The sequence below is a fragment of the Clinocottus analis genome, unplaced genomic scaffold (genome assembly GCF_023055335.1).
Source record: "Clinocottus analis isolate CAN_PGR_092001 unplaced genomic scaffold, fCliAna1.0.p SCAF_5, whole genome shotgun sequence".
Lineage (NCBI taxonomy): Eukaryota > Metazoa > Chordata > Actinopteri > Perciformes > Cottidae > Clinocottus > Clinocottus analis.
Window position 1 is genome coordinate 8,273,445 of NW_027176207.1, and position 26,119 is coordinate 8,299,563.

At 40.0% G+C, this 26,119-nt stretch overlaps 1 protein-coding gene across 8 annotated transcripts; it reads left to right on the forward strand.

Moving 5' to 3' along the window:
• Positions 1–56: 56 nt before the first annotated feature.
• Positions 57–25,628, forward strand: thoc2 (THO complex 2). Of its 8 annotated transcripts, none has more exons than XM_068599705.1 (39): positions 57–235; positions 2,154–2,209; positions 3,169–3,260; positions 3,466–3,517; positions 3,657–3,727; positions 4,012–4,133; positions 4,227–4,360; positions 4,833–4,993; positions 5,293–5,385; positions 5,613–5,768; positions 7,105–7,277; positions 7,470–7,665; positions 7,752–7,790; positions 7,949–8,079; positions 8,835–8,936; positions 9,820–9,904; positions 11,983–12,076; positions 12,203–12,283; positions 12,403–12,499; positions 12,914–13,031; positions 13,140–13,319; positions 13,451–13,615; positions 14,016–14,291; positions 14,498–14,639; positions 15,365–15,522; positions 15,888–16,016; positions 16,105–16,236; positions 16,349–16,533; positions 17,089–17,261; positions 18,215–18,317; positions 18,780–19,165; positions 19,462–19,520; positions 21,015–21,050; positions 22,317–22,448; positions 22,713–22,779; positions 22,866–23,011; positions 23,224–23,300; positions 24,683–24,732; positions 24,818–25,628. In XM_068599705.1, the coding sequence occupies exons 1-38, from the start codon at positions 171–173 to the stop codon at positions 24,708–24,710; spliced, it is 4,692 nt and encodes a 1,563-aa protein (XP_068455806.1). In that variant the 5' UTR covers positions 57–170; the 3' UTR covers positions 24,711–24,732; positions 24,818–25,628. The 8 variants fall into 8 exon arrangements, 5 of the variants coding, with proteins under 5 accessions (XP_068455806.1, XP_068455805.1, XP_068455807.1 ...); XM_068599704.1 differs by having other exon boundaries at positions 24,821–25,628; XM_068599708.1 differs by lacking the exon at positions 57–235 and adding an exon at positions 1,596–1,625 and having other exon boundaries at positions 24,821–25,628.
• Positions 25,629–26,119: the final 491 nt, after the last annotated feature.

The window sequence follows — 26,119 nt, forward strand, 5'->3', positions numbered from 1 at the left end:
GTGATGGTACCATTTCCACCGACAGAACACAAAGTTCCGTATTAACAAAGCCCTCGGAGAAAGCCCTCAATGTCCCACCATGCAACAGCGAGCTAGCAGCGAAGCTAACCACCACATTTGACCCTGTGTGTGCCATGACGATTTAGACATCCGGGCTGTGTGTATGGAAGATGGCGACACTTATCCTCCCTGGTGAATGGATCAAAAACTGGGAAAAATCAGGAAAACACGAGTTGTGAGTAGATCTGCTCCTGGTTTATCAGTTAACGGCTGATGTAAGCTAACTAATGGAAAAACGTAGCTAGCGTTGCAATTTAAGGCCAAATCTTTTAAATGTGTTCGCTCTTGCTAACCTGAGCGTTAACGTTAGCACGCAAAAAATAATTTCAAGTGGCCTGCTTACATGAATTCCTCTATTCGGACAAAAAAATGCATATGCACACAGTTGGAATAAGACGGTTAATAAAAATGGGTTCAACTCGTGTAATGAAATGCAGCCGTTACCTAGCTAACCGCTAAATGTGACGAGTTAATGTCACCTGCACGCTGCTAGCTTACTCTCCCACCAAGCTAGCGGTAACCTGGTCCTCAGTTTGTAAACACGGGGGGACTTAAGCTAGTTAGCGTCAATGTTGCTGCATCTATAAAGACACGTCTTCTTTATTGAAGTGAATTGAATGCCAAAATAGAGCTAGTTAGCTAGTTTGCCAACGTTATCTTCCAACAGACACCAAGCGAGCAGTCAGTATTTAGTGTCGCTAATGGTAACGTTACCGATATTTAAGTGGAGGGAAACGACTCGTCTTCACATAGGTTAGCGTTATAGCAAGTTAGCTAACTATAGTTGTAACGTAAGGTTGATGTTGACTGCCTTCCTGGACTTTGTAATGTACAGGTATGGCACCATGGACACATAGTTGAGATTTCATGAGTTGTTCTTCAAACGTTCTTTTCTGAAAAATAAAAACCTATCGGACTAGGAGAGCGCAGTCAGAGCATCACAGCTCGTGCTATAACTAAGCTAACATAGATGTGTGTGTGTGTGTGTGTGTGTGTGTGTGTGTGTAACCCTTCAGTTAGCTAACGGCCGTTGACTGAGGCAAAGCTAACGTTTCATTTAGATACACACTTTAGCGCCCGGTGCTAACCGACGACTGGACAGCGAGCGTCAACGTCCAATCCTCTAATGTGAACCCAACATTAGGCAGGTGCACCACTCGAGAGCTGGGCCTAACCCATTACTCTTTTGTAAAAAAATAAATTAAAAAAAACAGGTCGTGAAGATGTAGACTTTGCTTTTAAAGAGCAGCACGTCCTAGCGGAGACACAATAGGCTCATCCACAGTAAGTTACTAGGCCTTGCACATCTAATTATGGCCTGTCGTGAGATGTACCAACTCAAACTACTCTATTATAGTTGTGTGCAAACTACTTTTTTTTCGCAAAAACTAGTTTATGTTAATTACAACAGATTGGCAACATGAAAAACGTTCGAATGCGAAACCGAGTCAAAATATAAACAGTTATCTAATGTTCTAATGTCAACAAGCCTTACAGTCTTCCTGTCAGGATGCCGTCCTGTGTAACATCACGACAGCGGGCAGCAAGTGAAAAGGCAATCCCATGTACTAATATTCAAACTTTTCTTTTTTTAAATAACTATGTTTAGTATGAATTAAGGCTTTTCTCCACAAGTCGCCGAACATTATTGTGTCATTTAGATTTGTATGTGTCTGGTATATCCATAAGGTGTGCTAGTGAAACAACCAGCTTAACCAGAATTAGGGAGGCCAAGTTGTTAAATTCAGTGGTGCACCTTCTTGCTTGAAGACATAAACAGGACCTATCGACCTCACACGAATATGAGTTTAGCGCTGTTGAGCGTCTCTGACTGACCATTGCATTGAATTGTTCTTTTTAATATAAGACATTGAGGCGGCACAAAGTATCTTTTCAGTCTGCCTTTGTAATAGCTAGTTCTTTGAGACTAGTTGAGCTGACAACTAAATAGCCTTGCTGTTACAAGAATATTGATCTTATGACCAATTTGTCGTGAATTTAATAAGCTGTATAAAGCAATGTTGGAGCAATGTTAAAAAGGGTTTAAATTGACATGTTTGAGTACTCTAACTTAGAATTGTTTTATTTCATAGTGTACAACTCTGCAAAGAACTCACAGAGAAAACTAATCATGGAAGTGAGATTAGAGGTAAGTTGAATGACTGTTGCTTTTCTGTTTTTAGTTTGTACTTTGATGTATTTAAGCGTCCCTGTTGTACACACAGATACACATCTATTATGGGAATTACAGTAGTTAAAACCAATCACCCACAAGAGAAAAAAAAAGTTTTAAATTTAGGCACTAAAAGTAGACCACTGTGGGAAACATATCAGACAAATTGAAAGAATCCTTTCGTTGTCAGTTTACAGCTGAAACGTTTGAGATAGCAGTGACAAAATTATGTTTGTATGGATGTAGTGATATGACTATCAGCAAGCCGTACATTATATATTCATCTGCCAGTTATATTTTTTGATCATTGTATTACGTTAATTAGTACATGTATTCATTAAACAGAGTAACGTTTATACTCATCCACAACCTGCTGTTTTTGATTGGGCCAGAGGCAACAATAAAGCAATTATCACAATAACTAAATGCATGTAAATCTCCTTACGACATTATCCCACTCAGTTTCATAAGTATTAATTACAGTGATGCATGCCGCCAAAAGACCTGTTTCCTGTTTTAGGGTTAGGGTTTTGTTTTTTTAAGACCGCTTTCAGTCAAGGTTACACCAGTGTGTTTGCATCTGTGTAATTAGTTGCTGAATATTAGCATGTTTTTATTGTTTTACTGTTGCAAAACGGTTAACTTAAGTGAGAATGCAAATTTTTAAATGTTTTGAATAAATCATCAAGTTGTTTTACATAGCGTTAGTGCTAGTCATCCATTCATCTGTGAGTGATCCTAGCCCTTGCAATGGATATCTGATTCCTACTGCCTGCCTGATAATCAATAGTGCCTCAATGCCATCTATGATTTTTGGTTAGACTTGCTAACACAAATAAGCCAAGTCTGTGTCGTCGCCCGTCCCTTTCCCATTTACAATCAAAGAGTCTTTTCCTGTCAATGTTTAACTGTGTCTTTTCTGTTTACTCCTCCAGATATACAGGCAGCCTTATATGAGCTCTGCTGGCAAGTTGTACAGGGGAACCTGAAGTTGGATCTTGTCGTCACCGTTCTTGGAGACATGATGGTAAAAGTGCTTTTTTGTTTGAGTTAAAACAATAAATGCATAGAGGTGCACATTTAAAGAAACATAGCTTTTATGTATTGTTTATCACTTATTACGTTTTCCTATCATGTATGCAGAAATTGCAATACTTGGTTTTCTGTCACATGGATTCAGAATTTCTACCAGATGTTTGTAAAATTTCAGTTATCTTCTTTTTTTCTCTCAGGAACTTCGAGATGATATGCCATCAATTTTAGCAGATGTATTCAGTACACTTGGTAAATTGTTTTTTTTAATGTTAAACATTGAGTGGTTGTTTCTAAAGTGCTGCATTAAAAGTCAAATATAGTAAGAGTTTTTAGCCTTAAGCAAACTTCGCTTCGGCATAAAGTATTTTTTAAATTGTATTTTTCACAGATTTAGAGACTGCTGCACTGGAAGAAAAAATCAAGCGTGACCATTACACACAACTGGTGGGATCATGTTTGGTGAGAATACTATTTTTGTAGTAGCATAAAGTATTGTTATATAACAAACATTCTTGCACTTGCAATATTATACAAAGGCTGTATGAAGAAAGCTATTTGTATTACCTAGCATTTCACTTTGTTGTTCAATTGTCCTGAATGTGTATTGGTGTAGAATAATTTTAGAGCTTTGGATCAGGTTTACACCCCCATTGATGTCACAGATGAATCAATGATTTTGATACCCAGGTTTGTAATACATTAGGCTAAAAGTTAATTAACTTGTTCAATTTGTTTTATTTCAGTTTTTTGTTCCAGAAGCAATCTTGAAAGAGAGGCTAGATCCAGAAACCCTTGAATCTCTTGGTCTTATAAAACAAGCTCATCAGTTCAATCAGAAGATTGTAAAAATCAAGACAAAACTATTGTAAGTAAAGTGCTCATTTTAGTAGAAATGTAGATATACTGTGCATAATAGAAAATATTATTTTATTTTTTGTAATTGTGTATTTCTTCTCAGTTACAAGCAACAGAAGTTTAACTTGCTAAGGGAAGAGAATGAGGGCTACGCCAAACTAATCACCGAGCTTGGCCAAGACCTCTCGGGCAACATCACCAGTCACGTTGTCCTGGAGAGCATCAAGTCCCTCATAGGTACCTAAAAGTCTTTTTCTGGTTGACTGCATTGGATGTGATGCTACTATGTCTTTAGCTACAGTCTTGTTCAATGTCCTCGCCATGTTTTTTGTAAATTGACTAAAATAATGAATTAAATGAGTCTTAAAATATACAACAGATTGTATCCCTGTCGCACCTAAAGTTATCTTCTCTAACCCCGATAGGTTACTTGTTAGATTCAGCATTGACTCTCTGCTATTTACACAGGGCTTTGAAAGGCCTAGTTTCTGTATATCACAGAAAGTCTGTTCCCATTTAATACCTATGCGTTTCTTGACGCCAAGGAATACAAGTACTCTCACCATACTCAGAGCTGGAGTTGACAGAGTAGCTTGTTATCATGAATTGAAGACACGCTTTTCAATCTTTATAGTCATCTCTATCCATGTTTTATATGAATACTGTTTCCTGAGGCCTGCTAAGTCCTACCAATTTATTTTGCCTGCAGGATGTTTCAACTTGGACCCTAATCGGGTTCTGGACATAATCTTGGAGGTGTATGAGAGTCGATCTGACCAAGATGAGTTCTTCCTGTCTCTCATCAAGTGCTACATGTGTGAGCCACTCACACTTTGCCACATCCTTGGTTTTAAGTTCAAATTCTACCAGGTGAGAATTAAAAACATGGGGAATCAAATGTACCTACTAAAAGTGAGCATTTGTTTAATAGCATATGGTGATTATTTGTATATTTAAAAATGCCTCCTAATCATTTTCTAGCGTTCGTATGGGCCTTTGACGAAGACCATTGCCACATATGAAATGGCAAGATATGCTCTGTCCAAACAATCTAAAATTATAAGAGGCCTCCCCACTTTGAACCGATTTGGCATTGTGTCTGATGTAGCTCAATTGCAAGAGGCCGTCTAGTTTTTGATAATTATTTATTTTATTGTGTCTTTATTCAGGAGCCCAACGAGGAAACGCCCAAGTCACTTTACCACATTGCTGCTGCTCTACTTCACCATAACCTGATTGAGCTGGAAGATATCTACGTACATGTAAGTAAAAGGTTCAACAGAGTCCAACTACCAATCAATTTGAGATTGCAAACCTTAACCAGCGATGCCTTTAGGATGACAAATCTATTCACTTCATTGTAATATCAGACCATTTGTGTAAAATATGTAATTTGTTGTTATTTCACTTACATCAAATATAAAACCACAGTAGAACAATTTGTTCCTCGACTGAAAACTCAACCCTCTCATTGCTTCTGTAATTCCAGCTCATGCCAGTAGATGTCATCATCATAGAGGAACACAAACGAGACATCTCAGAGGCCAAGCAGATTGCCCGCAAACTGGTCATGGTTGTCTTGCCCTCAGAGAAAAGTGAAGACAAAGACAAGGAGAAAGAAAAGGAGGAAGAAAAGAATGATAAGGTATCAAAGCGCACGCTGTCTGTCTGGATGGATGTTGAGAGCCAGAGGATTGTGAGTGACATATGACCAAAAGGAGTTTCAGCAGGACTTGAAGAAAACTTTTTAAAGCCTGTTTTGCTTCCCTTAAACTTAAGTTAACCTGTAGACAAACTTAAAAACTTAGCTTTTATTACTTTAACATATTTGTCTGAACAATTTAAGTTTTGGGAGGTTAAAAAATGGGTAGTACAGTAATTAACTTGAAAATATATGACATTATGCATTTGTTTTTGCATAATATGTCATGTTGTCAGCCTTCAAAACATGACAAAGACATACACATAGGAATGTTTTTAAAATCCATCACTTTTGGATTAGGGGTGGGCAAAATTAATTGACGATCGATTAATTGATCGTTAAGAATTTCGTCGGTGACAATATTTTTCATTGATAAAACTAATGCATGTTCTGCTGCATAGTGTGATGGTGTGTTTACATCAAAAGCGTTGCGAAATATTTGTGTGAGTAGATTACATGTAAAGTCGATGCGAATGGTTGCGAAAAAGCAAATTTTTCGCAGGGCGACGCGAAGAAGCGTTGCCTATATTGAATTTTTTGCCTTTTCGCCAGAGTTGAAATGTTTCAACTTTGGCAAAAAATTCGCCGGACGCTGAGTTGCCAAAGCTAATCAGCGTGGAGAAACCCCGTCCGTTGTCGCCGTCGTCCTTTCGTAGCAGAATTCAACTGGTTGCCGGTCCACCTGAATGAGCGCTGGAAGAGGCTTCATTCAGACACTCGTCCTGGAGTCGTAGCTGTGTGCGACTACGGATAATATTATGAACCCGGACCTTCTTGATGTTCCCACGTTTGTGGGACTCCCTCAACACGTATAAAGCAGAACTAGTGTTCATTTCAATGATGAATGGCAGCGCTGGAAGCGGCAGTGATCCAGACGCAGTTCCTGGAGGAGTCGGTGCTGTGTGAGGCTACGGATAAGATTATAAACCCAGACACGGGGCGTTTGATGTTCTGACATTTGTGGTATTTCCACAACAATGTCCCATGGTCAATCGCGGAAATGAAAACTGCTTTACAGGAACATGACTGGGTCAGTTTAGGTTAGCTAGTGAGGCTATGTGCTGGTAACTGGGGGTAATGGGGCTCAAGCCGCGCCCCCTTTGTTGATGATTTATCAAAAATCGATCGTTAATTTTCCATAACGATTAAGACAATTTCATCGATTGCCAATCCCTACTTTGGATGGTGACAGAAGCTTTGCAAACTGCTGCATTGAGTGAACATTTTCATATTTGATAGTACACAGACAATCATTTTCTGCTCTTTTCTCTGCCCACAGCCACCTGACAACCAGAAGCTTGGTTTGTTGGAAGCGCTACTTAGGATTGGAGACTGGCACCACGCCCAGAGTATTATGGACCAGATGCCGTCCTTCTATGCGTCTTCTCACAAGGCCATTGCACTGGCACTCTGCCAGCTTGTGCATCTGACTGTGGATCCTCTTTACAGAAGGTGCAGAGCTTTTTCCCATGTTCCACTTACTGCTCACTGTGTGTAGTCAGACCCAAATGCATGCACAATTAACTCAACAGCTGAAACGGACTATGGCAATATTGAATTAATACAAGTTCAATAAAAATATTAAATGCATAACTAAGCCCAAAAAAGGAAATGCAGGCTCTGACACAAGTCTGTTCCTCACAGGGCTGGCCTCCCAAAAGGTGCAAGAGGATGTGTAATTCATCCACTGAGGAACAAGCGTGCCCCTCGCCCTGCAGAGAGCTTCGAGGATCTACGCAGGGACACATTCAGCATGATCTGCTACCTGGGCCCTCATCTTTCCCACGACGCTATTCTTTTTGCCAAGATTGTGCGTCTGGGCAAGGCCTTCATGAAAGAGGTACAGAACTGTCACCACTACATTACTACAGCTGCACTACAGCCTACATCTTTTTTGACTTATATTTGGTGTCCTTTGTTTCTCAGTACCTAAGTGATGGCAGATCTGATGTCAAAGACAAAATGGTAGGCATAAAACTAATAACTGTCATTTTGACAAAGGAGATCGCTGTAAATTAATATTGAAATGAGTCAAACGTTTTTGCTTCAATAAATCTTCTAGTTTATATTTCTGTAGAACATTTTACTGTGAGGACCTTATTATTGTTGTTTGTTCATTGCAGGAAACACTTTTGAGTTGTTTCCTGAGCATAGCAGACCAGGTGCTACTCCCTTCTCTATCTCTGATGGAGTGCAATGCTTGCATGTCCGAGGAACTGTGGGGTCTCTTTAAACTCTTTCCCTACCAGCACAGGTGAGATGCACACAAACACTAAATGTGGCTCTGTTAAAATAAGATGTTGGAGTAGCAAGCACAATCACACTGAGCTCGTCTAATCATGCATACTTGCGTTTCGTCTGCCCTGAACATTGCCAGAATTTTATTTTTAGAGTTTTTGTTTTAACCCTTGGTACACTGCTGATATGCAGTGACACTCCACACTCCGAGAGGTTTTGTTTTACTTTAGTTGCCAGTTTGTCGCAGCTAATATTAAAAGTTATACAGAACATAGTAGCACTTGTAGATAATTCCACTGCCTGTGTCAACACAGTCAAAGAAAGGCTTTGATATGAAGTTAAACTGGACAAGTAGGGGTGTTAATGTATGCTCTGATGTATACGTGTCTTGTACAGTGGGTTGCTCTTTAGTGTGAATATGTTAATGCATCTTAAGGCTTTTTCAACGGTGCTTGCTCAAAATATGACAGGCGCCGAATTACTTACTTTAAATTCGGAAGAGTAAATAATCTGTTGAATGGCTCTTTTCATGCCTCTTAGTCACACACATAACCTCAGTTTAACATAAGGCTGGGCAGGAGTTGGCCACTTTACTATTCAAGGACTGTTTTGAATTGGAAGCTCTGCAACACTTGTTTGATTTATGTTGTCTGTTTCCTTGAAGGTTCCTGTGACAAAGTGTGGGTTTTACAAATGCTAAGTGTCTATGCATCCTGCCCATGTTACTGAATGCTGTATAGCTAAACCTACTGTTTAATTGTGTTCCCTCAGGTACCGATTATATGGACAGTGGAAGAATGAGACGTACACAAGCCATCCACTGTTGGTCAAAGTCAAAGCTCAAACTGTAGAAAGGGCCAAATACATTATGAAGTAAGTCATTTTTGCAGAACCAAGTGTACCCCTACTGTTGAACCATCTGTCTTTAGCTTTTGTTGACTTTTGTTGTGTCTCCAATGAAAACACCAGATCAGTACATGCGTCCTTATAGTCTATGTGCTTCCCTTTGTGTATGATGGATGATTCGAAGGTGTAGCTATTCATATCTCCAGCTAATTCAGTTCTGTTCACTTTTGTAGACGTTTGTGCTGATGACTGCTTTACTTGGGAGATAAAAAGTCAACGTTGAATTAATGGAGAGCCCTTTCCATTCATTTAAGCTTGGTCTCTGCAGTTTTTAATTTGCAAAGTACATTTATTACACATTTCACAGTCTTTTGCTTTGGAAATGTACTGCTCTGTATTCTCTCTGCATCACACATAACCTTACCATCATCTTTGGTAAGTAGCCTCAGAGGCAGGAACACTTAAGATACTAAACCGTTCAGACAAGAAATTCAACTGTGAACATACCACATTATCAGCAGAAACTCACTACCATGAAGGCCATCCTTTTGTGATCCTTCCGCTGCACAGAAGCTTCCACATAATTGCTGATTTACCCTGCTCAGTCATTTTGAGCATCTTGATAAAATGTCCAACACTGTTTGACTGCTAATGTTATGTTTTCCTATGTTCATGAATTACTTTTAAAGACCAATTACCTAACCTTTGGTAAGACGAATGGTAGTATGTATATAAAGTTTCAAATCTTACAATATTTGATAAAAACACAGACCTGTGTCGTTTTCCCATATCAAGTAAAGCTGTATTGAATGGACAGTGACAAGTTCAGTGTTTGTTTTCAGCACACTTTGCGTCATGTTGTATTTTTAATTTGCTGTTTCCCACCTTGTGTTATTTTTCCTTTCCCTAGGCGGTTGACCAAAGAGAATGTGAAACAATCTGGAAGGCAGATTGGCAAGCTGAGCCATAGCAACCCCACTATCCTCTTTGATTATGTAAGTGTATTTTTCTGTAATTTCTTTTTTAAATTCCACGTTATTTTGAACAATCTTAACAAACAACAAAGACACGTTAATTCCAGATTTCACTAGAGACAATATCTCATTAAATAAGTAAAAATAATATAATTTTACAGCATGAGCTTCTTGCTATCTCCGTACACCAATTATATTTTGTCTGGCTCTCCCAATGTAGCGTCCACTTTGGAAATTGCTTACATCTAGTAATCTGCTTTCGTAAATCAAAGCAAATGCCACTTGACTCAAAATGTACATTGTGTTCTTGCTGCACTGACAAAACAATTCCTTAGTACACAATACTGAGGTCATGTTTTTAAAGTATTTTCACATGAAAATTAACTAATTCTGCCGTATGCTTAGTATAATAATGTTGAAATGTTTTCAACTTGAACAAAGTACTGTGCTGTGACATATACATACACACTTACTCTGAAAGGGAAAATTTGCCACTTTTTATGCGGATGTCCAATTGGTGTTAATGGTAAATGTACTTCATTGAAGAAATAAATTTCCCAGTGCGTGCTATATTGACTGACGGTGCTTACATGCATTGCATGTGATTTGCGAGTTCGCTACACAAGCGATCTTTCAGTCTGATGAATAACAAAAATAAATAAAAAAATCTCTCAAAATGTCAATGAAGGAAATATTCCTAAAAAAAACAACCATACACTTTCGGAATACACAGAACTAAAAATAGTTGAGACACAAAGAAGATTGACAAGAATGTGCAAATTAACCTTGTTTAATGTAAAGAAACTTTGCACATGGTAATAGGATGTACCATATTCAGTGGTCGGCTTTTTCTCTGCAACCTATCCAGTCAGTAATTTCAAACACTGCTTTTTTTTTGTAGTTGTGGTCAGTCCCCTCGCTTGTGGATTATTAATGCACTGTCAGGATTAGAGGTGTGAAAAATAACGCGTTATGATTAAATTACAGGATTAATTAATTATTTTTTTTTAACGCATGCGCAGAATGAGCTTCCAATTTACCTATTCAACTATTTCCGCTCTAATGCAGTCAGACGTAGATGTCAGATGTACACCAGGCGGGAAGACGTTGTCGTTTCACCGTAGCACAATCAGCCTTAAGAGCCTTAAGTACCATCACAACGCAAAGCATGCGTCGGTCGGCAAGGGAAATTTCAGCGCCAAACTTTTATTTGGTAGCTTAGGACGACTCGTTATTTTTTATGAGGTAAAGATCGCGTAGATGGACGACTGTGGAGCGGGATGAAACGATAACGGGGTTTACCTTACGGCCTATAGTTGCATTGTTTACAGCAACCCCAATTTATAAATGACAATGTATATATCCGTTTTTTTTTATAAATCTTTGTTTTTACAAAAATATACAGAGAATATCGGTAATATGTGATTAATCATGATTAATCCACAGAAACCTGTGATTAATTTGATTCAAATTTTTAATCATTTCACAGGCCTAGTCAGGATTATTTAATACCTGAACCCATCTGACCAGTTCATCCAGTTGCTCAGTGCTACATATAGCCCCAAAAAAATTGACTTCTGGCTATAAAGTTTACTGTTTCCTCATCAATGGGCCCTAAGCGCAAGCGCATTAGCGTTTCCTTTAACCCTTTCTTCCATCTGCTCGGTTTCGGCATTTCATTATGCAGAAGGGAAAACTCTTATCAGTGAATGTTACAGCTTTTAGGTCAGACTAATTGGAATAAGCTCTATTTTAATGTTCATACTAGGAAGTTGATTTACCTCAACAACAACTAATCCCTTGATTCACAGACCTCTTTTTGCCAATTCAAGTCTATGGGGAATGTCATTTTGGGCCGTTGGGCCACCCAAACCCAGCCCACAATCTGCCATTATAGTTGTACAATTGGGCTGAAGAAAAGGTTGCCTATTATACACAATGTGTTTGTGCTCAGAACCAAAGTGGGTTGACCTGCACATAGGCTTTAACAGATTTGTTTAGCCACAGTGGCAATAAAGTGGTTGTACCAGATCAAGTAAAATTCATATCCTGTTAAGTTGGTGATATCTTATCCCCTACTCTGTCCTGTTGTATATCAGATGCTCTCTCAGATCCAATGGTACGACAACCTTATCGTTCCAGTGGTGGACTCCTTGAAATACCTCACATCCCTCAACTATGATGTCTTGGCCTGTATCCTTCACTATTCAGTCAGTGAACAACATTTTGTGTTTGAGTGTGTCATCGGAAGCAGGGAGGGTATGAGTGTTAAGGGGCTTCTTTCGGTTTCTATGTTATTCCAGTTAACTCTGTCTATAGATTGCATCATTGAGGCTCTGGCCAATCCCGAGAAGGAGAAGATGAAGCATGACGACACTACCATCTCCTCGTGGCTTCAGAGTATGTGGCTTCATAGTTGCATGGTTGCAAAGCAGGAATTAATTTGCATGCAATAGGAGAGAAACTGTTTGATGTTTTAATGAGAATCTGACCTACACTTGTTCGTCTTGTCAACCAAGGCCTGGCAAGCCTGTGTGGAGCCGTGTTCAGAAAATACCCAATTGAGTTGGCTGGCCTTCTTCAATATGTCACCAATCAGCTAAAAGCAGGGAAGAGGTGAGTAGCTCCAAATGAAAAATAGCAGGATGACTGGTTTGCAGGATTAGCTGAGCCCAAGCACCACTGAGGCCTTATGATAACCTACTGTAACGCAGTGGCTCATAGTCAAGAGAGTGACTCCAAAGTATTCTGCTAAATTAGTTTTAATACTGTAATAGAATAAAGCCATTGACAATTAGTCACATTATTCGCATGGCCTTAAATATTGCAGATGACAGTAGGGCATACAAACATTTGTAAAATAGAATAATTTAAATAATTGACGAGATCCTGCCACATTCTGCATTGTTTTATATAAGAATGCAGGTGTTTTTTTTAACACCCCATTCTGGACTATTGCTTCACTTCTTGTGCATTGTTTAATGTGTCAGGAAATGCCCAGTGTTCTATTTTTTCCTTCTCTCCCGGCAGTTTTGATCTGTTGATCCTAAAAGAGGTGGTGCAGAAAATGGCTGGCATTGAGATCACAGATGAGATGACCTCAGAGCAGTTAGAGGCCATGACCGGAGGGGAGCAACTCAAAGCTGAGGTAAATAGACTCAAATACACTTATTGGTTGCTGATGCAATCTCCCTATGACTATCTTGACCAGTGCTGCACCTGAGTTCATGTCATTGTGGATGTCCTTTGTCAACAGGGCGGCTACTTCGGCCAGATCAGGAACACCAAGAAGTCGTCACAGCGTCTGAAGGACGTACTGCTGGACCACGAGTTGGCCTTGCCTCTGTGTTTACTCATGGCCCAACAACGAAATGGTGTTGTTTTCTTAGAGAGTGGAGAGAAACATCTCAAACTTGTTGGCCACCTGTATGACCAGGTATGCACCCCCTCTCAATACGTTTATTTAATCTCTTTTTCAACAGTAAAGTAAAACAATACAATGTGTCTGGAATATCGAACTTTTAAAAATCCTAAAAAAAAATCTTTTTCATATAATAATTTCTGCAGTGTCACGACACCTTGGTGCAGTTTGGTGGTTTTCTGGCCTCCAACCTTAGCACTGAGGACTACATCAAGCGGGTTCCCTCCATTGACATCCTTTGTAACCAGTTTCACACTCCGCATGATGCTGCCTTCTTTCTGTCTCGGCCAATGTACGCCCATCAGATTTTGGTGAGTGGACCACAGTGTGCATCATGTCACATTTTCTGTTACTGAGAGAGATCTTGATCTAAAATAATGCCATTAATCAGGTATTTGTTTTCACTATGTTTATGTTCTTTGACTTTGTTGAAGTTTTTACTTTTGACACTTGAAATGTTAACTGACTTCCTCTCAACTACCTTAAAGCTATTGTAGAATATTTAAAGAATCAAAACCCCATTCAAAACATTATTCTATTAAAAACAGTATTTGTAAATTGTAAAAAAAAAACAAAAAACAATTTCTACTTTAACTGCATTTTCCCATTTTTATATCACCTTTTTGCGCTATTTGCATGTATGTATTATCGTTTTTATAATTTTGGTGGATTTGGATAAAATGTAGCTGTTATTTTATGCTCTCTACATAGTCTAAGTACGATGAGTTGAAGAAGGCAGAGAAAGGCAACCGGCAGCAACAGAAGGTACACAAGTATGTGGCAGCCTGTGAACTCGTGATGACACCAGTGCATGAGGCAGTGGTGTCACTCCATCCAGCCAGGGTATGGGACGACCTCCGCCCCCAGTTCTACGCTACCTTCTGGTCCCTCACCATGTATGACCTGGCTGTTCCACATTCTGCCTACGAGCGCGAGGTCAACAAGCTCAAGGTCCAGATTAAAGCCATCGAGGAGAATCCAGAGATAGTGAGTAGTTGATCCACAGCTCTTGCTAAACGGCCTAAAATTATACGCCAGTCCTTATTTTTACATTTCACAATATGCTGATTCAATTACATATTGTGGATTAGAGTAATTGTCGATCAGCAAGACTTGACCAATCAGATTTGACGTTTAATTCTCAGTCAGGGACACGAATAAAATGGTGTGAACATTATTTCCTTCCAATATAGCCCTTGAATAAGAAAAAGAAGGAGAAGGAGCGCTGCACTGCCCTGCAAGAAAAACTGCAAGAGGAGGAGAAGAAACAGCTAGAGCATGTCCAAAGGGTTCTACACCGCCTCAAACTGGAGAAAGACAACTGGTTGTTGGCCAGTAAGTATTCTCATTGTCATGCCAGTGACACTAATGCTGCATCTCACTTGTATACAGTCTTCCACAGTACATCTATTTGAGAGTGGTTGATCTTTGAAGTGCATTTACAGACCCAACCAGACGGTTACAATACCGCTCAAAAGTTTAGGGTCACCTGCCAAAAAAAGCTTGATTTGTTAGTCAGAAGTCCGAGAGGACTTGTCTCTATTTTCTAGTTGTCTTTCATGCTTTTGGGTTGTCGAAAGTCTTTACAAAATATATTATTTGTAATGTTATTTAGCTTCTCTGACAAAAAAAACACATTAAGATTCAAAAGGTTTTTTGGGGGGAACATGGTTACATTATTCCCCTCTTGCATAAAAGACTGTGGGGCCATTGACTTGACACATTTTAATCAGTTCATTATTTTCTCTTTGGGGACAAAAGTATTTATGAGTTATACTCTTTTTGTCACAAATATAAATATAACAGATGATCCCTGTTTTTAGCAGTGTATATACATAAGAAATCTGGCTAGGTCACTTTCTCTTTGCTTGCAAAATGCATAAACATTGAGTTTCAGTCGAGACACAATAGGACCGTTAATGTAGTAAAAGGGGAAATCAGGACAAAGCTGATTAAGTTATTTCACACTTCACAGCATCAATTATTTAAGTAAATCTAATGTCTAAATTTTAATTTTCTTTGTGTTTGTTACTTATACGACTCTAAATGCTTACCGACAGAATCCACAAAGAACGAGACCATAACAAAGTTTCTGCAGCTCTGTCTGTTCCCCCGCTGCATCTTCTCGTCCATCGACGCTGTGTACTGTGCACGCTTTGTCGAGCTGGTCCACCAGCAGAAGACACCCAACTTCTGCACCCTCCTGTGCTATGACAGGGTAAGACACTTCAATACATGCATGCTCAGACTTGTATACACTTATGAGGATGAAGGGTCTTAAAGCGAGTGTGTGTGGGACGGACAGAAGATTTAACTGGTTGGACCTGAGGTTGTGGGCTGTTGAATAAGGGCGAAGTAGTTCAGCAACATATGAAGGAGTCTGACCGTGTAGTGCTCTGTAGGATCCTATGCTCTACGGGGAGCCAGTGAAGAGACCAGAGAATGAGGGTGATATGAGTGTCTATTTGTCCTCGTCAGTATTCTGGCAGCAGCATTCTGGATGATCTGCAACCGGTTGATAGCAGATTTACTATAGATATACTTTACACTTTATTTAACACACTACATTGTGTCACTCTGCAGGTGTTCTCCGCCATCATTTACACTGTAGCCAGCTGTACGGAAAACGAGTCTCACCGCTATGGACGCTTCCTCTGCTGCATGCTGGAGACGGTGACCCGTTGGCACAGCGACCGCGCAATCTACGAGAAGGTGTCCATTTCTACCTGTTCTCATCACTTGTTATTTTGATTTTTGGATGAGCTGGTAATTAATATCTTGTTTTATCGTGTGGTCATAGGAATGCGTCAATTACCCCGGCTTCTTGACCATCTTCAGAGCCACAGGCTTCGATGGCGGCAACAAAGCTGATCAGCTGGATTATGAGAACTTCAGACACGTGGTGCACAAATGGCACTACATGCTGACTAAAGTGAGCTGCCCTTTATCATATGTTTCCATTTTTAAAATTATGTTGAGATAATGTCAGTCAGAGCTGTGTGGAGGGTGTGTAATTATCTCGTCCTTCGTCTCTGCTCACCCAGGCTTCAGTTCACTGCCTCGAGACAGGAGATTACACACACATCCGGAATATTCTCATCGTTCTCACCAAGATCCTGCCCTGCTACCCCAAAGTTCTGAATCTGGGCCAAGCGCTGGAGTGTCGTGTCCACAAGATCTGCCTTGAGGAGAAGGACAAGAGGCCAGACCTCTATGCCTTAGCAATGGGGTAACACAGCATTGTGTGCTGTTCAGCTCTCTGAGGAGCATATAGTTACCATGTAGGATGTGTGTGGTTTCAAAAATAGAACCCTGCAGTCCTGAATATAAGATTAGTTTGTGTTATCTAATTTGTTGGATTTATAGATATTTTATCATAGATATCTGTTCAGACTCATAAGCATGGCAAATGGTGACACATGTGTGTGAGCTTTGTTAGAATCGAGACATTCCGCTGAAGATTCAGATTCCTTATGCAGTGTTGAGTTTTTAACGCTCCCGTATTTGCCCTTTTTTTCTCATCTGCTTGATGGCACATAAATGAAAACATTCAGGGACAAATCCTGTTCTTGGTGAAAGTCTGTACTTAAGTAGATCCTTATCACCACCACCCATTAGTGCCAACGCCTGTCTTTATTTATAGTATGTAGGAATTTGTGATTGCAGGGAAATGTTTCGCGGTACTCAAAAACCTCAGTGCTTCTGTCACATTTTTCCAATGTGTGACACTTGTTCTTTGGAAGTTTTGTCTCTGCCTTGTACAAACCCTTTATACATCTTGCAGTTATTCAGGGCGGTTGAAAGGCCAGAAGGTGCACATGGTCCCAGAGAATGAGTTTCACCACAAGGAGCAGCCAGCGCGCAGTGCCACTCCTGCCAATCAACAGAACGGCCCCGGCAGCACAGGCAAGCTCGCCACCAGCACAAGCAAGACAGAGGACGGGATGTCCGAGGATGGTGAGTGTTTAGACGGGCAAAATGAATGCAGTACAGTGTAATTTTATTACGTTTAGAAGTAAGAAGCCAGATACAATATTGTATTTTGCGTAGATTTTGTTTTTATCTGCAGTGCCATTTCCACGGCTAAATTATTCTGTCGCTTAAATTTTTATTGTTGTTGTCCATCTGCAATAGTGTTTTAGTCCTAAAAATAACCATTTGTGCCATAAACCTAAATATTGGGGCTACAATCTTGCAGCGGTGGGCCATCAGGACCTTTTTAAGCCGTCACTGCAGGCCTAAACAGAATCAAAATTATAACTATTTTATAATTGATTTTGTTTTTTACAAATACACTACATGTATTATAATTATTTGTCATGCAGCTTCAAGGATTGAAGATTAAAGTAGACTGAGAGTGGACGTTGTGGTTGATTGTCATGGTCTTCAACAAATCAGATCTTTAGTTTGACAAACTGCGGATTCTTTGAGGTGCAGGGTCTGCGAGATGGCACGGACGTGTATGATTGGTCAGTGGCCCAGCATAACCATTAACATGCACTGTGAAAGGGTCAGTGGGGCACAAGGAACTGCAAGAAACTTGCATAATTGTGCGTGGCTCGGCGGGGGGAGTCCGTGGTGGTGGGTGAAGTGGCTTAGTGAGTCCGTCCACGCACCACACACCATTGCTCAACAGCAGCGTCTCCTATTTGTTCTTCTGCGTCAAACCGTCGGAGTGGCTCCGCGTGTCGGTCCCCACTCCCCGTGTCCTCACATGTATTGTGTGTGTCTGTCTGTGACACTAACTTCCAGGACACTTTTTTCACCCAGTCCGCCCGTGATGTGGACTAAACGACACTCATTGAAAGCCTAGGTCTAAAACCCACGTCCCCCCCACTGCAATTCTGACATGTATGTCAGTGATAATAACAGGTCTGTGCTAATACAGTTCTTGGTTTGTTTTTATGTAGATCGGGTCAAGGATAAATCTCAGGGGACCACAAAGCCAGTGAACAAAGCCAACAGTGCAGCGGCCAAAGTGACCACCAGCAACGGGAACGGTGCTCTCAACAGGTAAGGGACTCGTGAGCTGCTATGATGCTAAGTCATCTTGAAAAAGCTTATGTAACATTCACACCAAATGCATTTATTTTTATTTTTTTTGCAACGTTATTTTGTAGGCGTTTACTCACTTGGCTATATCTGGTTAATTCGCTTTTTTTGCGGCGGAAAGGGGGCGTGGCATATGTCCATGACTTTTCTCCGTATAAACAGTTGCTATTTCCGACCATCCACCATTGAAATAAGCACTAGTTCTGCGTCATACTTTTAACTCGCGGCATTTGCGAATTGTTCGCAATCAATCATGTCTGTGCATGATTAGACTTACAGGCAAAACCAACTAGAGGTGTAGTTGGACACAATATCACTGTTCACGCTTTTCAAGTTTTCAAGTTTTTCTATGTATAATACTGTATTTTGGGGAAAAGCGGGGGAAAAATACATTTTGAAAATGCTAAATTCATCCCTTTGCAGCACCAAAGCCGTGAAGGAACGAGACGACAAGGAGAAGAGTGGGAAGGAGAAAAAAGAGAAAAAGGAAAAGACACCAGGCAGCACTCCCGAGACAAAGGCAGAGACCCGTCGTGAGAAGCAGAGAGACGAGAGAGCGGGGAAGGAGGAGCGGGTGGCACGCGAGGGTAAGGAGAAGACCCCCAAGGCAGACAGGGAGAAAGTGAAGGCCGAGGAAAAGAGCAGCAAAGACGACAAGGCCAAAGCCGGCAACGGGGAGCCTATGGAGCCATCCAGGGAGCGCGATGCCATCAAGGAGTCCAAGAGCAAGGAGAAAGGAGACAGGAGTGCTGTGGCTGGGTCCCTTAAGTCACCAGTTCCCAGATTGGAGTCAGCCGAATCTGAGAGGGGTAAGGAGCCTTTCTGTTGCGCTGTTGTCCACACCGCTCATAAAATGTATGAAAACATTTCTAATGCAAAGTCACATCCACCGTTTATAAAAGTTTGGGCTTAATTGTGTTTTCTTGTTTTAGGTTATTTAATTACATCGGTGTAATTAGGATTATAAGCCCTGATGCTCAACACATTTAATATTTTATATAGTTCAATTGAATAGTTGTCCAAGTCATGAGTGAATGAATTAAAACTTTTGTGACAACTGAATGTACAGCCCAATTAAACACAAATTCCACTCTTGTCTTTACAGATCACAAAAGACGAAAGCTCGACAGTCACTCTTCTCCGTCCCACTCCTCGTCTGTTAAGGTTAGTATGGCTTGAGGAAGGCTGTGCCAGTTTCTTCTCTATCTGCTGGAGCGTACCCTGCCGTTGCACAATCCAGCAGCCCCGAAGATCACCAAGGAGAGTTGTCGTACATGCAGGCATGGCATCTGGAAATCCCAACCAAATCCATGGGAGTTGGAAAGCATTCCATGGACTTCAGCATTCTTATTTTGCAGAATTGGGAGAAACCCCTTCAAAGACTTAGTCAAGAGAATATTGTGTATATTGAGTATTTTTATATTGAAATATCTATATTTTCATATAAATGAAAGCAGTCAGTGTGCCTTGGGAAGAAGGAGATTTTTTTTAGCATTTCTATATTCCTTGTGGATTTTTGGCTTTTTGAGAATAATATCCAACCTGAAGTAAAACGGCTTGCCAAAATCAAGAGCTTTCCCATTCTCCGATGGCAATTTTTATTTTATTTTTACTCGGAGAGCAGTTTTTTACTACTTGAAATGGTGTCCAAGATTTTTTCCCCCCGTTTTTGCGAGCTGAGAAGATATCCTGCTTTAAAGTGATGTCAAGTATTTTACGTCCCTCTTCAACGTGCCGGGATCCAGCAGAAAGTCACATGGTGTCCAGCAAACCACTCTGCCATAGGAGCGCCTATCTGCCATAGGAGCGCCTATCTGCGACAGGAGCGCCCGTCTGCAGCAGCTGAGTCATCGGCCCTTCTTCTGTCTCCGTTTGTTAAAACGGGCTGCATGCCGACTTCACGCCACGCGACGCTATCCAGTCAGTCCTGCCGCCCGCTGCAACGGTGTCCTCACAACTACCAGCCATCAGCATCAACAGTCGTACTACCTCCTGGCAAACTGAGATCAACGGAGAAAATGAATGTTGCAGTTTCTAATCAGCCAAAAATGCAGAGGGAATTAAGCCTGCCCCTACAAAGAGAGAGAGTGAGGGAAAGCGTGGGTGAATCCTGAATCGTCTGGAGCGTTGCCCAAACCACTGGAAGCTTGTGATAGGTCTTAATTTTACCCTTCCACCAGAGAAATAGGCTCCCTGTGTCTAATCCTGAACTGTAAGTGACAGCAACAGTTACCTATGTAGGAATGCAGTCACGCACATAGGAATTAAGTGACACACAGGCACACGCATACACATTATTTACAACACTTGCACTTTAAATTAAATAAATACAAGTTGTAGGACTTTTATATTATTGTGCCTGATATTGCAGACATGTCTGTAGTAATATGACTAGCAGTTATTTCATATATGCTCAGGGTTTTACACTTTAAGTAATGACATTCCAGATGTTGAGCTTATGAACTCTCCTTTATGTAATAACTTTGTCAAAGCCTTAGTCCTTGAAGGTCAGAGGTCGAGGGAGAAGTATGCTGTTGGACCGGCCAGCCCCAACTCCCCCTCCCCTCCCCTTCCTCCAACTCTCTACTGCTGTCTGACAACCTCCTTCCAACCCCCACCCCCTCCCAGCTCATCTGTCATCTCCATTCATCCCTACAGGACAATAGCAACGAACCCAAGGAGTCCACATCCAAGGTTTGAACTGACTCTGCTACTCGTACCGTCTCTCAGATCTTTGTTTGTTCCGGTGCCAAAAATGTGTACAGCTGCTGATAATAATAATCGTAGATTATTTTCTCCATCTTCTCACATGTTATCATAGAACAGTAGTAGTGGATTGATTTATGTGTCACCATTACCAATTTGCTGGAGCAAAAAGCCAAAGCAATGAGTTGGAGGCAAAACGCCTCAGTACAAGTGAGAAGGACTGCAGTTGGGTGATGATTGCTGTGGGTGATGATCAAAATGATGCAGTAGCTTAACTTTAATGTCATTGTTTTGGCATCCTTTACAGATAATTTAGACCTAAATTTAATTATACAGAAGGTGTTTCATAAACGTCAAACCATTGTAGGTGTCTTTAGTTTTAGTTTTGTTTTTACACAAGATAAATAAGTCTGCACGAACTGACTTAAATTACCTACAAACTGAACAAAAGCAGTAATTCCATCCTTGCATGTGAATATGTTTTCATCATCTCTGCACATCTGTACCAAACACTTCTTTCTCTTGATGGGTGTTAGTGTTGTAAGACAATAAAACATGAGGTCGTAGAGGGCGGGATGCTTTGACAACAGTTCTAAAAACGAACAACATGACTTGAATAACTCATGTGTGTCACTGAATGCTCTGTTTTCAGTCACTGGACCTTTAAGTGGACCGAGCACCATATTTATTACAAATATTGACAAATTCATGTTGATGTGTCCTGTATGGTAACACTTTACTTTAAGTCCTCCTAATAACATAGCATGTCAGGAGGAGATACAAGCGGAGATTTATTCATTCATAAATCGCTTTCCAACTACATTATAGTGTGTGATAAGCCATTTATTAAATATTTTTTATCAAGTGTATGAATACTAAGGGGTGCTAAAGTGTTGCCCACTGTTTTGAAATGTTGTTTAAAGAATATTTCCAGATGTTTTCCACTTAAGCATAAGTAGTTCATCATCTGCTTCACTGTTGAGTCCTGCTTCACTGGAAGTTAACACTAATCCTGCAGAACCAACGGGACCAGTGGAACTCGCATGTTGTGATATTTGTTGAATCGTATTCGTTTGGAGACGAGGACCTGCAGCCAGTGTTAAAGTTCATGCTTTAATAGACCTGTATACAGCTTTATTTTGGCTGAGTCTGGTTTTTGTTAAAGCTTTGTCAGCTTGATCAATAGCGGTGTCAAAACTCAACTTTAAAATATTGTATTTGTCTTGTTCGGTTCATACATAATTGCCTTCACAGCACCACGCCAACTACAATTCAGTTACCCGGTCCAAGAGCAGAGAGAGGGAGATGGAGAAGAAAGATTCAGACAACACACAAGGCCGATCCAAAGAGAAGAAGGAAGAAAAGGATCGTAAAGAGAGGAAAAGAGTCAGTATATATTAAGACCACTATATTATATATTAAGACCACTACATTTTTTGAACAGGGTTTTTGAAAGGGCATCTCATGTAAAGTTTAAGTTTTTATTTTATTTTTTAAACTCCTTCACACATCTCTTGTTCTAAAGTTAGCCAGTGTTATACGTTCAAGATTTAGATGTGCGCGCTAACATTTGTCGGTTAGAAAATTAAATCCTAATGGTCAGGATTTGGATTTGTGTAAATGCTGTTTGTCATGTTGTTTCTCTTTTAGGACCATCTTCTCAATGAGCTTGAGGCGAGCCAAGAGTCCAAACGTAGAAAGGATGAGAATGGAATGAGTATGTTTGTTATTGATAAATCTAAAAAATAAATTGTCCCGGCAAGAACAGCGTGAACAAGAACAAACTCCGTTTTCCCTTCTCAGATTCCTCCAAAAACAGCAAGAGTACCAGTCCTTCCTGTGACTCCCCGCTTTCAGCTGAGAAAGAGAAGATCAAGAGATCTAAATCTTCCAGTAAAGAGAAGGCCGAGTCGGTGAAACCTGAGCGGACTTCCTCTGGAGGCAAAAAGGTCAGCTCGGCTTGTCACACTCGGTCCTCATCGGTTTGTTGCGCAGATGATCTTTAACTTGTATTGTCCCTTGAAACTTTAGTGGAAATGTGTCTTTTAATTGTTTGACTAATGGATTTAGATGTAAATGAATGCTAAATTTTCCTGCAGCTTTATTTCCATTCGTACTGATCTGTTTTCAATTCATATTTCTTTGTGTGGTTGTGCAACAGGAGTCCAGACATGACAAAGAGAAATCTGAAAAGAAGGAGAAGAGGGACAGCAGCGGGGGAAAAGAAGAGAAAAAGCAATATCCTTAAACGTAGAATGGCACGTAAATCATAATTCTGGGTGAGTTTTACTACTTAGTGTGAATATTTAAAGGTATCTGGTCTCTCAATTGTATTTTTAATTTAACTTCATTGCTTCAGCATTTGGGGTCACCTGCTGTGCCTGAGCCCACATTTGTGGTCATCACTGACACAAGTTATATACATTTGTGCACCATGTGTTCAGCACTAAATTAGTTTTCCACTTGTTTCCATTATAAGAGAATTATCTTACTGCACAAGATTGCAGCAGATGCTATTCACAAAATGCAGCCACGCACATTTTATATTTCTTCCGGTTTAGTAGTACGGTTGTACATCATGAATGGTGGTGGAACATTGAGCAGCTACACTACACGATTGGGCGATTTTACAGCACCACACCCATCCCTCTGCACTCAAAAGGGCTACAAAAGTAGCAAAGCTTAATAGTACATCGGCCAGCATACAACAGCACAAGTCAACAGTGATCAGTAATTACTCTCACTGCCAGAAGGGTAGACAAAGGTAGCTTAAACCAACCTGTCGGTCTTTCTGCTAGCTAATGGCTCGCTGGCTGGCCATTGCCAAATTATTAATAAGTGAATAGCTATTGAGTCAAAGTAATATTATTATTATTCTTTAATGCCATCAGTGCTGACCTGTATCTGCCCGTACTGACGGTGATAATAATTACAGTAATTACAAAAACACTTGAGGTGCTTTTTGTCTTAAAGCTCCAAAACCGTTGGTGCACATTTCCATGCAGGTGTTATTTGTGTAAACTGGCCGCTGATTTGAAATCTAAATGATACATTTTGGACTGAAATTCTTTTTAAAAATGTTAAAGCATCTTTTTTTGTAAAAACAGAAGTACGATTACAGAATTTAACCGTGCGTCCTAGTTCAGGCAAAGAATGGGAAATATTTCATTGAGAAGGCAACAGGACTTTCTTGTAAACATAATTAGTGCACTAATCCTCGGTCGATCACTATTCAAGTTTTTGGATTTGAAGGCAATTTTCTGTCTGGCAACGAATACAGCACACTCTGATACAATGTTCCAAACTAAGCCGATCATTTGCTGTTTGAAACGTCCAATTAAAACCAAAAGATCCAAGTTAAGAGCCATCGTGTCGTAAATACTGTTACTCACTCACTTTACGGCAGGAAGCTACTGGCGCTCGAGTATTTATTTAGTTTCTCCTCCCTGATTTTCTGAAACAGAAAAAAGACTGGTTATGTTCCAGTGTTGGATTACAGACCATGAAAAGATAGCAGCCTGGCTTGTCTCTCTTCTATGACAAAAACTGATTTATTTTGACAATTACTAATTCTACTTGTCAGCATTCAGTCTTTGATTAATTTCCCTTAACAATGATACTCATAAATCCTCTGACAAGCACAGATAATGTGCACTAATCAGTGAAGAAGGTAAGACACATTCTACTTCTTTGTAAACATCGGTCAATACAACATCAGTGTGGTATATCATGGATTTTCTCTCCTCCTCTCTCAGCAGAACTGGAGAAGCTGTATTTTTTATCTGCGAGACATCTGCAACTCCATCTCTGTGCTATGTTGTTACGTCGTACTCTCATTTCTGCCTGTGTAGTTTTGCTGTAAACGCCTTTACAAGTGTTGTTAGCTGTAGTTATCTCAACCTTTTTTCTTTTTTTTTTTCACGTGTCCCTATACAGTAAACCAGCTGAAATGTCTTTTGTTTCTTTTTGATTATTCGGTATGGGCACAATGTGCTGCTTTATTCACAATGTCATTATTCTGATGAGCAAACGGGTTACTGTATGAAATGATCGAACACCTGGTCATGGATTCCATAACCTCATGTTTGAAAAAAAGTGTATTTTTTGTATGTTGTCCGGTTTTGCTTTTTGCTCGTTTTATTGGCGTTAACATGCTTTCCATGCTCACTTACCTCATATCCTTTCGAGATACTTAGATACTTTTATTTATTTATCTCCACCTTTTAATCCACGTAAGACAGTAGATGAAAGTGAGTTAAGTGATACAAAGGACCAGTTTGTATATTGTGTACAATAATAAAGAGGTTAACATGAAAGTCACGTCATGTTATTGCTTTTCTTTTTGATGTCCCACACAGTCATTTTGTGATTTTGTGTTAATCAGGTTTTTTACATAAATTATAAAAAATGCCAGTTCAACCCTGATTCAAATGTAGAATTGTAAAGAATAATCTGACAAAAAAATCTGACACTCTGTACTCCAAATACAACTGTTTCGAAATGACTTTTGGAGATTTTATCTGCTGTACTCAATGAGTGTAAGCTTTTTTTTTTTTTTTTTTTAAACAAGAAACCCAATAAATAATAGTTTTCCTAGTGTGTAACTTTGATATTGTCTCTTCCTTTTATTTCCTTCTGATTTTCTTTATCTGCATAACGCTGATTATCCTTGAAGTGTAGTTACCACTTTACTCCCCCAGCACATAGAAACCTCCATACTTATGTGCACATTATTTCTTCTTTGATTCATTATTCTAGGCTTCTACAAAGCAGGTGTGTTGGTTACTTCTCTCTGCCAATAACTCTCATTACCGTACAAACACTCGGCGACCTGGCCGGCCGCTGCATGATCATCCCTTCGACAATCTGCTAAAAGCTTTGCTTTGGATCTTTGCATTTGTAAAGCCAGCACAGGTGGATGCGGATCGTTCGGGTCCATGTTAGTATTGTTTCCAGACAAAGTATTTTTTTCTAAAATATCCTAATAAACTGCAGATAAATACAAATGTTCTCACTGGAAAGTATTGACTGAAATCAGACTTATGTCAATGATTACT